The sequence below is a fragment of the Penicillium macrosclerotiorum genome, assembly GCF_028827735.1.
Source record: "Penicillium macrosclerotiorum strain IBT 26536 chromosome Unknown utg000002l_segment0_segment0, whole genome shotgun sequence".
NCBI lineage: Eukaryota > Fungi > Ascomycota > Eurotiomycetes > Eurotiales > Aspergillaceae > Penicillium > Penicillium macrosclerotiorum.
Genome location: NW_026643082.1, coordinates 2547577 through 2559677, shown reverse-complemented (window position 1 = coordinate 2559677; position 12101 = coordinate 2547577). Strand labels below are relative to the sequence as shown.

The 12101-nt window shown below is 48.8% G+C and overlaps 4 protein-coding genes across 4 annotated transcripts; all 4 read left to right on the top strand.

Moving 5' to 3' along the window:
• Window positions 1-3452: 3452 nt before the first annotated feature.
• N7462_002066 (PX domain-containing protein) lies at window positions 3453-6656 on the top strand (the record flags this gene model as incomplete). The annotated part of the gene is made up of 7 exons (XM_057073792.1): window positions 3453-3549; window positions 3641-3870; window positions 3991-4299; window positions 4371-5004; window positions 5062-5158; window positions 5223-6363; window positions 6429-6656. The coding sequence occupies 7 exons, from the start codon at window positions 3453-3455 to the stop codon at window positions 6654-6656; spliced, it is 2736 nt and encodes a 911-aa protein (XP_056937433.1).
• Window positions 6657-7227: 571 nt separating this feature from the next.
• Window positions 7228-8322, top strand: N7462_002065 (Zinc finger GRF-type; the record flags this gene model as incomplete). The annotated part of the gene is made up of 2 exons (XM_057073791.1): window positions 7228-7384; window positions 7454-8322. The coding sequence occupies 2 exons, from the start codon at window positions 7228-7230 to the stop codon at window positions 8320-8322; spliced, it is 1026 nt and encodes a 341-aa protein (XP_056937432.1).
• Window positions 8323-9123: 801 nt separating this feature from the next.
• On the top strand, window positions 9124-10039 carry N7462_002064 (class I SAM-dependent methyltransferase; the record flags this gene model as incomplete). The annotated part of the gene is made up of 2 exons (XM_057073790.1): window positions 9124-9273; window positions 9332-10039. The coding sequence occupies 2 exons, from the start codon at window positions 9124-9126 to the stop codon at window positions 10037-10039; spliced, it is 858 nt and encodes a 285-aa protein (XP_056937431.1).
• Window positions 10040-11024: 985 nt separating this feature from the next.
• Window positions 11025-11990, top strand: trm5 (tRNA (guanine) methyltransferase; the record flags this gene model as incomplete). The annotated part of the gene is made up of 1 exon (XM_057073789.1): window positions 11025-11990. One exon carries the CDS (start codon window positions 11025-11027, stop codon window positions 11988-11990), a length of 966 nt encoding a protein of 321 aa, XP_056937430.1.
• Window positions 11991-12101: the final 111 nt, after the last annotated feature.

The window sequence follows — 12101 nt, the reverse complement described above, 5'->3', positions numbered from 1 at the left end:
TTGATGTTGAGATTAAGGCCGCTCGCCTCAATTTGGAACGGAAGTGTCCGAGGCCAGAGCACATGGCTTGGTTTAATAATCAGTCTGTCTCGGCGGTAAATCATGTCAACCAGGAGTGCTCAGTACGCGAGAATTTACGAGGTCAACGCAATGGCGCTTCCTGCTTTCGCGATGACCGCAAAATTTTACCACGGTATATCGCGCATCCGATTTCGGAGATTTACGAAATCCCAACCCTTGTTATCACCGGCATCCTGGGACCCGAAATCCCTTTTAGATCCATAATCGATTGGCAGAGATGATGGGTTGAACTGACCCAAAATCAGGTTTTTACTCATGCTAGCAGCGCTATGTGAATAAGAGAGAAAAATGAATGGGGAATCGGGTCTCCTTGTTAATTCGGCATAATCTTGTCCTCTCGCCTATATTGGGAAACATCTGGTGATTGGAGCCTAATCAATCTATCGTGGATAATAACTCGGCACATCGCCATCTCAGCTCCGAGGAATTTTAGGAATTTTGTTCGTAGATTCTTCCCTGACCCACATGAAGGTTTCGCTTTCCCGATAATGCATGTATTACCGCCCCCTTCCTCTGGCAAGTCTCATGCTATCCGAGAAAATATATTGGCAATTACGAGTCGATTGAGCTGTGTCAAAACATTTGACGTCTATTTCAAGAGCCATGTTCCTTCCTCAGCCTTTGAGGGTGCCGAGCGATTAGAATACAGCATCATCGAGCTCCGCCATCGCTTTGTGCCCCGCGGGACTTGTCATCTCTGCGAACCCCACACCCGCCTGAGTGCAATCTGCGCTGCTTTCTCCCTCAGTTACCACCATGTTCCAGACGGGGCGAAATATTCTCCTGGCTCATCACGCTTCCCTATGGATTCCTCCCCTCACATGCCCATCGTTCAGCCAATCGTGCAACTTCTGTATTCAATGCCTTCTCCTTGTCGACAATACATACTATTCTACTTATCCATTTTCAACTCTATATACTAAATTTACCCTCTACTCAGATCAAATCTTACCTATGGCCTGTAGGTAAGAGTTTTGGTTCGCTTTCAGTGGGTACTATATATATTGTATCTTTCAGATAAAGAAAATGTTAAGTAAATCTTAGCTCTAGATGAGATAAGCTGAAAATATATAATCAGCAGGCGGAAAAAAGGAAAATCTGACAACGTCAGAATAATCACCAACTTTCTCAACCACACCGAGGGCCGGTGAGGAAGTGAAGCACGAGTGATTATGATGCTTTCTCAACATTACTCAAAAGCTTGTGAATCATAATACTCTGGTTGTAGATACATTCTATGGACCCGTGGGACCTTGAAGATGGTTATATCTGTTAATAAGCATCCTTTCACTCCTTCCAAATCTTAATATAATAAACGTCTCTTATGATATTGCAACTTTCCTTACATGCGTGCATAGCTACTCGGCGTGTTGATATGGAAAAATTGCAATTGGACAATATTTTTTAGGGTATAGGACATAATACGAAAATTAGTACATTAGCTAATCCGTATTGGTGTAGTGGCTAACATCGTCGTCTTTCATCTTAACACGTGAAGGTCACGACAGCCAGGGGTTCGATTCCCCTATACGGAGATTTTTATTATTTTTTATTTTATTATTTCAACTTTGAATTACTTCCTTATGCAAAAATTTTGATCAATCCATTTAAGACAAATTGATAACTTCTAATGAAAATCCTTATCACGCTGAAAGTGGTAGGTGTTGCGCGTGTCTGGAGGAGTGAAAGTAATAGGACTGAGCTTGATATAGCTCATTAAGGCTGTATTTCATCAGCTAATCCGTATTGGTGTAGTGGCTAACATCGTCGTCTTTCATCTTAACACGTGAAGGTCACGACAGCCAGGGGTTCGATTCCCCTATACGGAGTTTTTTTTATCCTTCTTTTTTTCCCCGTCAAATCTCCAATCCGTACCACATATCTTCTGATTTTGCTTTGATTACCATTCGGCGATTTATCCTTCTTATTATTTACTCATACCTGCGATCAAAATATCATAGAAGACACAATATTCTAGAACTCGAATCTCACCCATCGTAGGTCCCGACGGCGCCCATTGACAAATTTGTGCTACTTAGATCGATGCCACCCTCAACTACCCAAATTTAGCGTATTTAGAAAATCATAATTTGTACCAGCAAGCCCGATGTCAGTGCCACTAGTGTAGTAAGGATTGCCTGGCTTCCCTGCACTTGTTTGATATTTTTACGACTAGAACTACACGGACCTACATGTACTGGCATTGAACTATGCCTGTGTTGAGATATAACAATCCTCGCACTACATCAACGAATCATCGGTGTGCCATATCTATGAACTTTAAAAAGAAACATTTCAATGATCTAAAAATACAGAGTTAAACTTCAACAGCATGAGGAAGGCCCGAAGCCCCAATCTACCCAGTATCCTTGTAGACCTATTAGACAGCTCACTACAAATGCGGATGATGTTTCGAATACGAGGAAGGGCACTACCTAGGACTATTATACACCCTTCTCGATGGCCTCCAGTCTATTTTAATGCTGTTGAAGGAAGAAAGAAGACCATGATTCTGAAACTCGTAGATGGTAGGGTGGTTTTTCACTAGGGCGTTTCGTAAATTGTCACTTGACTCACTTGATCTGGGACTCTGTGACACTATGATTTTGTCTTGGGGACGTCAATCAAACCAAGTCCATAATATATCTCCTTCACCCTTAGCTTCCCGGCGGTCTTTGAACCGTTGTATGGGTTTTTTCTAGACGAAAAGAGTCGGCAGCCACTTCGCCACAGGAGTTTCGGCGACAGAGAAATAGAAGGACTGAAGGAAGGCTGTGGGGAGTATGGAATATATTCAATTGAGTTATATGCGACCGAGCGGGAACCTATCGTGGCCATGGAATGCGATCATTCGGGACGGTGAATGACCCCAACCGGTCGCTTGCGGGCTCAAACGAGCCCGTCGATCATCATATCGTCTAGCATGGCGGAGCGCGAGCCCTATATCATGACGAACAAGGCTGAATCCGAGACGGGTCCCGACCGTGTTGGGTCTTAGTCAAATTATTCGTGAACGGGTGACGACATGGCCCCCCGCTCAAACCAAACTCCTTGACCTCCAAACGTTCAGACAATCCCGAAACCTGGCAATTACCGCAATTACCCTTGGGCCACACGACATACCTCATTCGGCCTGCTGCGCACTAATTTCGCCGAGAAACAACCCCGGTGATCGGCAAGCCTTGTCAGGGAAGCTACGGGGCGCCGCTGCGGTGCTCGGCCACTATCGAATCTCGGCATTACCAGCCCAGAAAACGCAGGGCCCAGGCAGACGAATTCCTCCTCTTACCACCACGACCACAAGTGTTTTAAGACAGCTAAGTCGTGAGACTCCTTTCCTCGAGACCACCGACCGCCATATTTTCCTTTAAATGCACAACGAGGCCGCAACCGCCAACGGCGGAGCTGCCGTTGCACACGCGGCAACCCCGCCCGACGGGCAGATCCTGACGGGCAAGCAGGAACACTGTAAGACATATTCAGAAATCTGCGCGTCCGCTGGAGCCAGAAAATTGGAGAATATGGATTGACTGACGTTGCGCGCTTCTATGACATCTAGATCTCAAACGCGAGCTCATTGCCCGCCAGGTCCGCAGCGAGATCTCCGAGCTAAACTCTCCCACAGCGCTGCAACGATTCGGCGCGCCTTTCAAATCCGATTTTGGCGAGGTCGCGCCTGTCGATTCGGAGTTGCCCATTCTCCGATACATTTTCGTTCACCATGTTCGCAATTTCCCGTTCCTCAACCAAGCGCAAGAGAAACAATTTTGGCAGGACAAGCTACAAGTGGTGCGTCACATCGGCGCCCCCCCCCCCCCCCTTTTATTTTTACACTGGGAAAGATGACCGGAGGTCGCTGGTGAAGAGTTCAAGAGAATAATAAATGCTAATGGATGCTATCTGGCATAGTTCCTCGAGTCGTTCGCCAACAAACATGTGTCATCGTCGGAGGACCGGCTGGAGGAGACGAAGCGCCGGAAACTGGCCCGCAAGTGCGAGAAGCTCGTGGAGCTAATGATGGTCTCCGGAGTACCGACAGCATCTGGATACGAAGAACGGATATCGTTCTCCGAGATGGAGGTCGTCGAGCGCGGCGCCAACGACAAAGGCTTGCTTGTGAATATGCCCGAAGGCCACTATATCAATGGCTGGGATGTGAATGTTGCCGCAGTTCGAGTCACCTCGGTCAAGCGGACTGTCCGATATCATCCTCATGCCGTAAGTCTACCCATACCCATGTCTACACTGGCCGAGTTGGGTGTGCGACAGTGGCTAATATTCGAGAATAGGAATTTATCATCCGAGTTCGCCGCGAGGGCCAAGACGACTTCTACATCGGACGGAGATACGGTGAATTCGTCAAGCTCCACCGGAAACTGCGTACCGAGTTCCCGGGCAAACATCTACCCCCTCTGCCTCGCAAGAACAAATCGTCCACGACCTCAAGTTGGTTTGGTTCCGCTGATGATGACAACTCTTCCGTATCCTCGCTCTCCACCCAGGGCACCAGCCAGCCTGAAGACAACACCCCCACATCTACCTCTGGCCGGACTCTGGCTCCCGGAAGTCACCGACGCTCGATTTCACGCGGTTCTATGCGATCATCCAAGTCCCCCCGCGCATCATCGGAGGCCATCTCGAGAGAGACCGTGCTCTATCGTGAGGAGCAGCGTGTTTCCTTACGGGCATTCTTGCGCACACTCTTGCAGAACAAGCGTATCGCCGAGTCAAGGTCACTGGAGGAGTTCTTGGCTGCAAAGCCTATCTCATTGAATGAAGAAGAATTAGTTGACGTCTGGAGGCGAAAGGAAATGGATGCAGTCAGAATAGAGGAGCAGAAGCGCTTCTACGAAATTGCTAGACAACGAGCGGCAGAGCTCGACGTCTACATGGAGAAATTCCGACGGGATATTGTGGAGAGCAGTAAGGCTAGCCTGGATTCATGAGAACGAAGACTTTGCTAATACTTTTGCTGGACAGATGGATTGACCAAGCTTTTTGCAGAGATTCGGGAGAAGTCTTGCATTGCTGAGCTGAGTCCGCAATATCAAAAGTTTGCTGAGTGGCTACGTATTGAGTACGTCCGCGCCCCAAGAATTGTCTGCCATTTAATCGGGAATCTGGTCTAACACAGAACACAGAGTTGCTGCAACGGTGTATCATCTCTTTCTTGCCGAGGATAATTCGCCGGAACTGTTTGCGCAGGCTAAGCGGATTCACGGCCTGGTTCCTTACACCCTAATGAAGAACGTAATCCGCATTGCCAATCCAGCCGCTGTGATGACAGGTGTTTTGGACCTTTTCATGGCTCAGCCATTCGGTTCGCGATCCTTGCTGCAGCGCATCTTCTCTTTGACGCTGAATGATAGCATCAAAGACTTCCACAAGTCGATCAACTCATTGGCTGCTAAGGTTGATGACTCGATACTGACAGAGAAACTCAAGAATTTCGTGGAGGCTGGAGAGGTCATCAAGAATGAAATCCGGGAAGAGGCCGAGGTTGAACAAGTTGACATTATTGTTGCCATCCTCCGCTCCGAGCTTCTGCAGCCAGAACTCAATCCGGAGCAGATTGGCAAGGTGTTCAACAGCTATGTGGCATGGAACCACGCTGTGGATAACGTTGACCTGGAGATGCAACAAGGAGCGCAATGGTTTGCCAACATGAAACAACTGCTTAAGCTCTATACCCGACAGCGCGACAAGTCGATGATGCTGAGTATCGTTGAAGAGCCTGTCACTCTCCAACTCTTCCGCGACCTCTTCACCATCTTCTACGAGCCTCTGGTTCGCGTTTACAAGTCTGCCAACGTGTACAACAGTATCACAGACTTTGCCCAATTTGCCGATGATGCCATCGCCGTAATTGAAAGCGCCCAGCGCCAGGATGCTTCTGCTGACCCTAACCAGACCGTCCAGGCCTTTATTGACTTGTGTGCTCGCCACGAGGACAACTTCTACAAGTTCATCCATGAGGTACATATTCATGACAACGGTCTCTTCCAGTCCTTGATGGCCTGGATCGAGGAAATTCTGGAGTTCCTTCGCAAGGGCCCTGCGCAGGGCGGCAAGCTGGATATGAACGCACTCTTCCAGGGCGCGGTCGGAGTCGGTCAAATTGACAAGGATGTCGCCATCATCGAGATTGATGCCCTTATCAAATGGCAAGAGGATCGAAAGCGCTGGCATTTGAACAAGACCCGTCAAAAAATGGCCGCCGAGGGCACCGATACAGTCTCGGGCTCCGCCGCCTTCAAGGGTAGCGACTTTGGTCTTGATGAGGTATGCAACACTTCTAGCTCTACTTTTCCTCTCCAGAAATAGTCCATCTAACATCTCCAATCTAGGCCGACCTTGAAGACCTCACCATCTCTGATGAGGCATCCGACAGTGAAGATGAGAACTCAGAAGAAGATGAATTGGATGACCCAATTGCTATTGAGCGCCGTCGCCGCATCAAGAAGCAGGACCAATTGCGGCGCACCGCAGGCGAGCCTGTCAAGCCAGAGGTCCAAGAAATTCTCAAACTGACAGACCCCTTTGTGGTGATGCTGCGCCACGTTCTGGCTGATTGAAGACAAGAATTTGCAACCGTACTGCTAGACTCCATGCATGACGATATTTGCACATCGTTTTTTCGCTGTAAGGCTACAGCTTTTTGACTTGATTCCCACCCTCTTGTTTGAACTGACGTATTGTGTGATATGGATACCTTGTTGCTGATGTTCTTTTTTTCTGGCTGGCTTTGTTGTGAAACTGGGCATGGATAAGATTACCTAGATGTGCATGACATGGGGGAGTTTCATATACTAGTTAGAAGGGGTGAATCATGATACACTGCGTTCTGCATGCTTTGCATCTGTTCAAACGTAGTGCTCATTATGTCCTTTTTGTGCATCCATACAACTGAAGTCCCTAATATAATCGCTGAGGGCCGTTATGGTCATTTTTGGCAAATGGTTCTTGGCATTAAGATGATCTGATGTGAGAGAGCCTTCAAGGGGACTGATCGGTCGCGCTGATGATTGTCCGGGGTTGCTTATCGATAACGGGTTTCCGGGGTGACAACCGACATGCCGAAAGGCAAGCTGGATCATGTTGAATAGATCTGGACTCGTCAAGTCCTTTTCTGGATAAACAGTCAAGATGTTTTCTCCAAGTAAGAGGACGCCAGTGTCACCGCGCACTGCGGTGCCCCTTCATGGCTTGTTTAAAGACGGCATCTGGTGCTGTAACTGCCCCGCGCGGCCACCGGCGGCACGACGGCAGACAAAGAATGGAGGAAAGAACCATGGCCGGTGGTGTGAGTTAATGACCTGAAAGGGTCTTTGCTCACTCTTCTGGGAATACAGGCTCTAACATATCTTTTCAGTCTATACCTGTGAGCAACTACCTCCAAAGAAGTGTGGTTTCTTCCTCTGGGCCGACGAGGCGGAGCCCCGCGAAAAGGCAGTCCTTCTGTCCAACTCCCACTCCGAAGATGACCCGCGCGATTCCTTCACAAGAACTCCTAAATCAGTCCGGCAAGGTGGACCCGGCTTGCTTACTCCTCAGACAGGGCGCCGAGTAATCGACATTCCACCCCGTCAAGCCCGAACGCCGCCGAAGAGCGCAAAGGCCCGGATGATGGCTGAAGATACAGATGAATTTGGGTGGAACGACGATTCCGATGATGACGAGGAACTCGAAAAGGCGCTGGCCTCCAGCCAACCCAGAGAATCTTTTATATCGCAACCAAGCTTCAACTACCCCGAATTACCCTCGTCCAAAACCCCTCGCACGCCCGGAATGACCTCCCCCGGCAAGCGCAAGCTCTCCGCCTTTTCATTCGATCACATTACCTCCAGCTCTTCTGAAATTCCAACACCACACACATCCTTCTCTACGAGATCGAATCAACCCCCACCCCTCTCGGCAGAAGTGTGCATGACGCCTACGCCGCAGCGGAATCGCGACGTCCTGAGCTCTGACTCTAAACCTGATATCTCAGACCTTGCACGTAATGCGACAGCAATACTGGAGAATCATGGCGTTGTTCTGCCAAACAGTGCACAAGACGAGCTCATTGAGCTACTCAACCGGTACGACTTGAAAATGCATGGCATTAATCGGGGGCGAGAGATCCTTCGCACGGCGTGCAAACAAAAAGATACCACGATTGCGCAGCTGAAGGAGAAAAATATGAATCTACAAGCACAGAATGAGATGGATCGAAGTATCATTGAAGGAATGAAGAGATGAGAAGATGGATGTTCTGGCAGAATGGGTGCTTGATAGCAAAATTGTGTTAATATGTTAACTCAGCGATTTTTCTGACTCCTTTCAGCGATTAATTGTCTTGGCCTCTTTTGCTCATATGACGTGCTATGAGTAAGAGCACATAACGATTTAATGAAATAGCTTGCTTTCTTTGACTTGAAAATTTGTTCAGTCTCAGTTTCACTCCTCCTTTGTGGGCTTTAGGTGCCATCGAGGCTCTTGAATGCGGTGTAATTAGACCCGCAGAAGCCTCATGTGTCGCTGGCAGTGAGCTTGTTGTGTCCGCTCAAGGCATGGTATAACTACCGAAGAGAGTCGTTGTTTCTTTAAATTTAAGCTCTTTGGCTTCATTCACGAAAACCCTAAGTATCGCGTGCTATGTCATATTATTCTGTCCCTTGAAACTTTGACAGTATTTGGTAGGTATGTGTGGGATATATCAAAGCCCATAATCAGTGCCTTAGACCCAATAGCAATCCTCAACATTCGAATTTCTGGATAATGTTCTCGAGATTGATCTTTAGTGTACTCAGCAAGTCTGTTAGCTGCTACTGTTTCCTAGCCGCTCGACAACTAATGGTCGTCGCGGGGACAAAGCCCCGGGATTTCGGCGTTCTTTAACGCCGATGCCAGAGCCACAACAGCAGTCAGCATTCGCTGAATCACGTTTTGCGACCTTGATCAACACATTTGTCAAAGAACATATCGAGGTATCTCCGACATCGAAACAGCTGGCAAAGTCCAGGCATTATCGGCCCCAATAACCAAGCCATTATTTAAAAGATGGCGGCAGATGCTTCTGCTCGGTCCCTCGAATGGCGAGCTCAGAACTACATGGAGGATCTTCCAGACGATATAGGTCTATTCCGAGACCTTTTGGAGAAATATAGCAATATTAAGCCCGAAAAAGTGGACGCGCATCTCTATTCTATTGTATGAATCTCCTGTCCCTTTTTGCAGCCCAGGAACCGCGATCTGACTTTCTTCGCAGCGCGACAAAGGCTGGGCTATTCATCGTTACCCATGTATTGGACGCTGGTCCTTCACCAATATAAAGGGGCTAGACCATCCATCATTTCAGGCCATCGTCAACCGACTGAAGCAACCTGGCTCACAGGAGGCATTCCTCGATGTAGCCTGCTGCTTCGGACAAGTTCTACGCAAATTGGCATTTGACGGCGTCGATCCAGCAAGACTGTATGGGACAGACCTCTCCCCGGAATTTCTAGACCTCGGTTTTGAGCTTTTCAATGACCGCGAGAAGTTTGAACCTGATTCATTTGTTGCCGCCGATTTGCTCGATCCCAGTGATGAAGGGTCAAAGAAGTTGGATGGCAAGATTACGCTTATTAGTGCGGGGAACTTCTTCCACTTGTTTGACAGGGACCAGCAACTGTTGGCTGCGAAAAGAATGGTCAAGTTTCTAAAACCAGGTGTTACCGATGCAGTAATCCTCGGAGGTCACATTGGTAGCTTAAAACCAGGCAATTCCACTGCAGTGACCGGAGGCACACGTTTTTTACATGACCCCGTGACATTTCAAGAGCTGTGGGATGAGGTTGGCAGGACGACAGGGACAGAGTGGAAGGTTTCTTCGACGTGGGCAAGCAAAGTCACAATCAACATTACTGGGTTCCCTAGTGAGAGTCGATACCTCGTGTATATCGCTCGCCAGATTGACCGAGCGGCATCATCATAATGCCCGTGCCTAGAGTTGGGAGCGGGGCCAAGGCTTGTGATATTCCGCATGATATGTTAATAAAGAGGATGTATATAACGAGAGGCTTATAAATGCATCATGGACCATACTCTACGAACATGTCATCAGAAAACAAAATTCATTCAGAGTAATCAATGTTCTCCTAACCAACTTCCAGAATCTCTATGCCGTGCTCTCTACTTAAGCTTCTCGACTGATAGTGTCACGTGCCCGATAAGGAAACAAATTATCGCCAGCGCCCAATGCGATTTAGACCCCGTCCACTGACTCAACAATCCCCCGACTTCCACAGGCGATTGCTCTTGTCAATGGAGTCTGCTAGTGACGTACGCCAGCCCGTTCCCCGCGAGCTTCCCGCCATGTTTCGCCCTCCTGTCAACCGTGCTATGCGCACGCTGGACCGATCATTTTTCCGCAAGACCGTGCCCATCGCTGCCGCGAAGGTCTTCAAGAACTCGGAGATTTCGCGCGTGCGCCAGGAGTTAGCCAAGAGTCGAGATCTCCTAGTCCTCCCACGACTCAACACTGTACGCGATGTGACAGATCACGAGGGGTTGGTGAAGAAGGCGCTTCTACTGCGAGATGACCTTAAGCACGATGGTAAGCAATCTGCAATTGGACCGGAGTCCCTGCAACGGAAGTATACGTGCTGATATTTTTTGTACAGATAAGTCAACTTGGTCGCCAACGATCAATGAGCTCGTGGAGAAGGGAACTTTGGCCGTGACACCATACGATCTGCTTTTAGATTATGACTATTGGTCATACGGTACGGACACCGACTGGCGCATTGACACGGAATAGAAATAAGCCGCTAATACTATACAGCGGAAATTGCGTCCTCGATTCTCCCTGAAGAACTTGAGGAGGTTCCCCAGGGATTCACGCAAGTGGGGCATGTCGGTATGTTTCTGCCCAACCCTCGGAACCCATGGAACTCGATACTGATGAATAAATAGTACATATGAACCTCCGAGAGCACTGGCAGCCATATAAATACCTCATCGCCGAAATAATCAAGGACAAAAACCCCTCTGTCCGCACTGTAATCAACAAGATTGAAGATGTCGGCTCGCAGAGCCAGTTCCGCACATTCCCCTTCGAAGTTCTGGCGGGCGACAACGACCTCAACGTCATTCAACACGAACAAGACTGCGAATTTCGATTCGACTATGCCCGTGTGTATTGGAATAGCCGCCTGGAGACTGAACATCGTCGGCTTGTAGAGAAGTTCAAGCCTGGCCAGATGGTCTGCGACGTCATGGCCGGCGTCGGCCCGTTTGCCGTGCCTGCTGGACGTAGACGGATCTTTGTCTGGGCGAATGATTTGAACCCGCATGGCTACGAAGTGATGCAAGATGCTATTCCGCGTAATAAGGTACAGGACTTTGTCACTCCGTTCAACCAAGATGGTCGGGACTTCATCAAATTTGCGGCCAAGTCTCTCTTGGAGACTGAGCCTACCAAGGTCACCATTCGGCCCAAGGTCAGCCGGACAAAGAGAAGAAAGACGGATGATGGCCAGGAAAGCGAGCAGTCACCTCCCGTGCAGGAATACATCCGCCCCTCGATTGTCGACCACTATGTGATGAACCTCCCGGCCACAGCTATCGAGTTCCTGGATGCCTTCCAGGGTGTGTACGTCGGCCAGGAATCACGATTCGTCCCAAACACCTCTCAAAAGCTGCCAATGGTGCATGTCTACTGTTTTTCAGGCCACTCGGAGAATGAGCTGGACGATCACATCGATATCTGCCAACGGATTTCTGAACGCATTGGATACACAATCACCCCCGAGGACTGTGTGGGTGGAAGCGGGAACCCGGCAATCGAACTGGCTATTCATAACGTTCGGCTGGTCAGCCCTAATAAGCAGATGTTCTGCGCTAGCTTCCGCGTGCCGCCGGAGGTTGCTTTCCGCAAAGTATAAGATAAGGGCTGTATAGGAGCTGGAGAGCTGATGCATGAGAAGCGTAAAGAAGGTTGACCGAAAGAAAAAAAAATTAGCATCGCTGGTATAGATAAAATGTCACTTTTGATA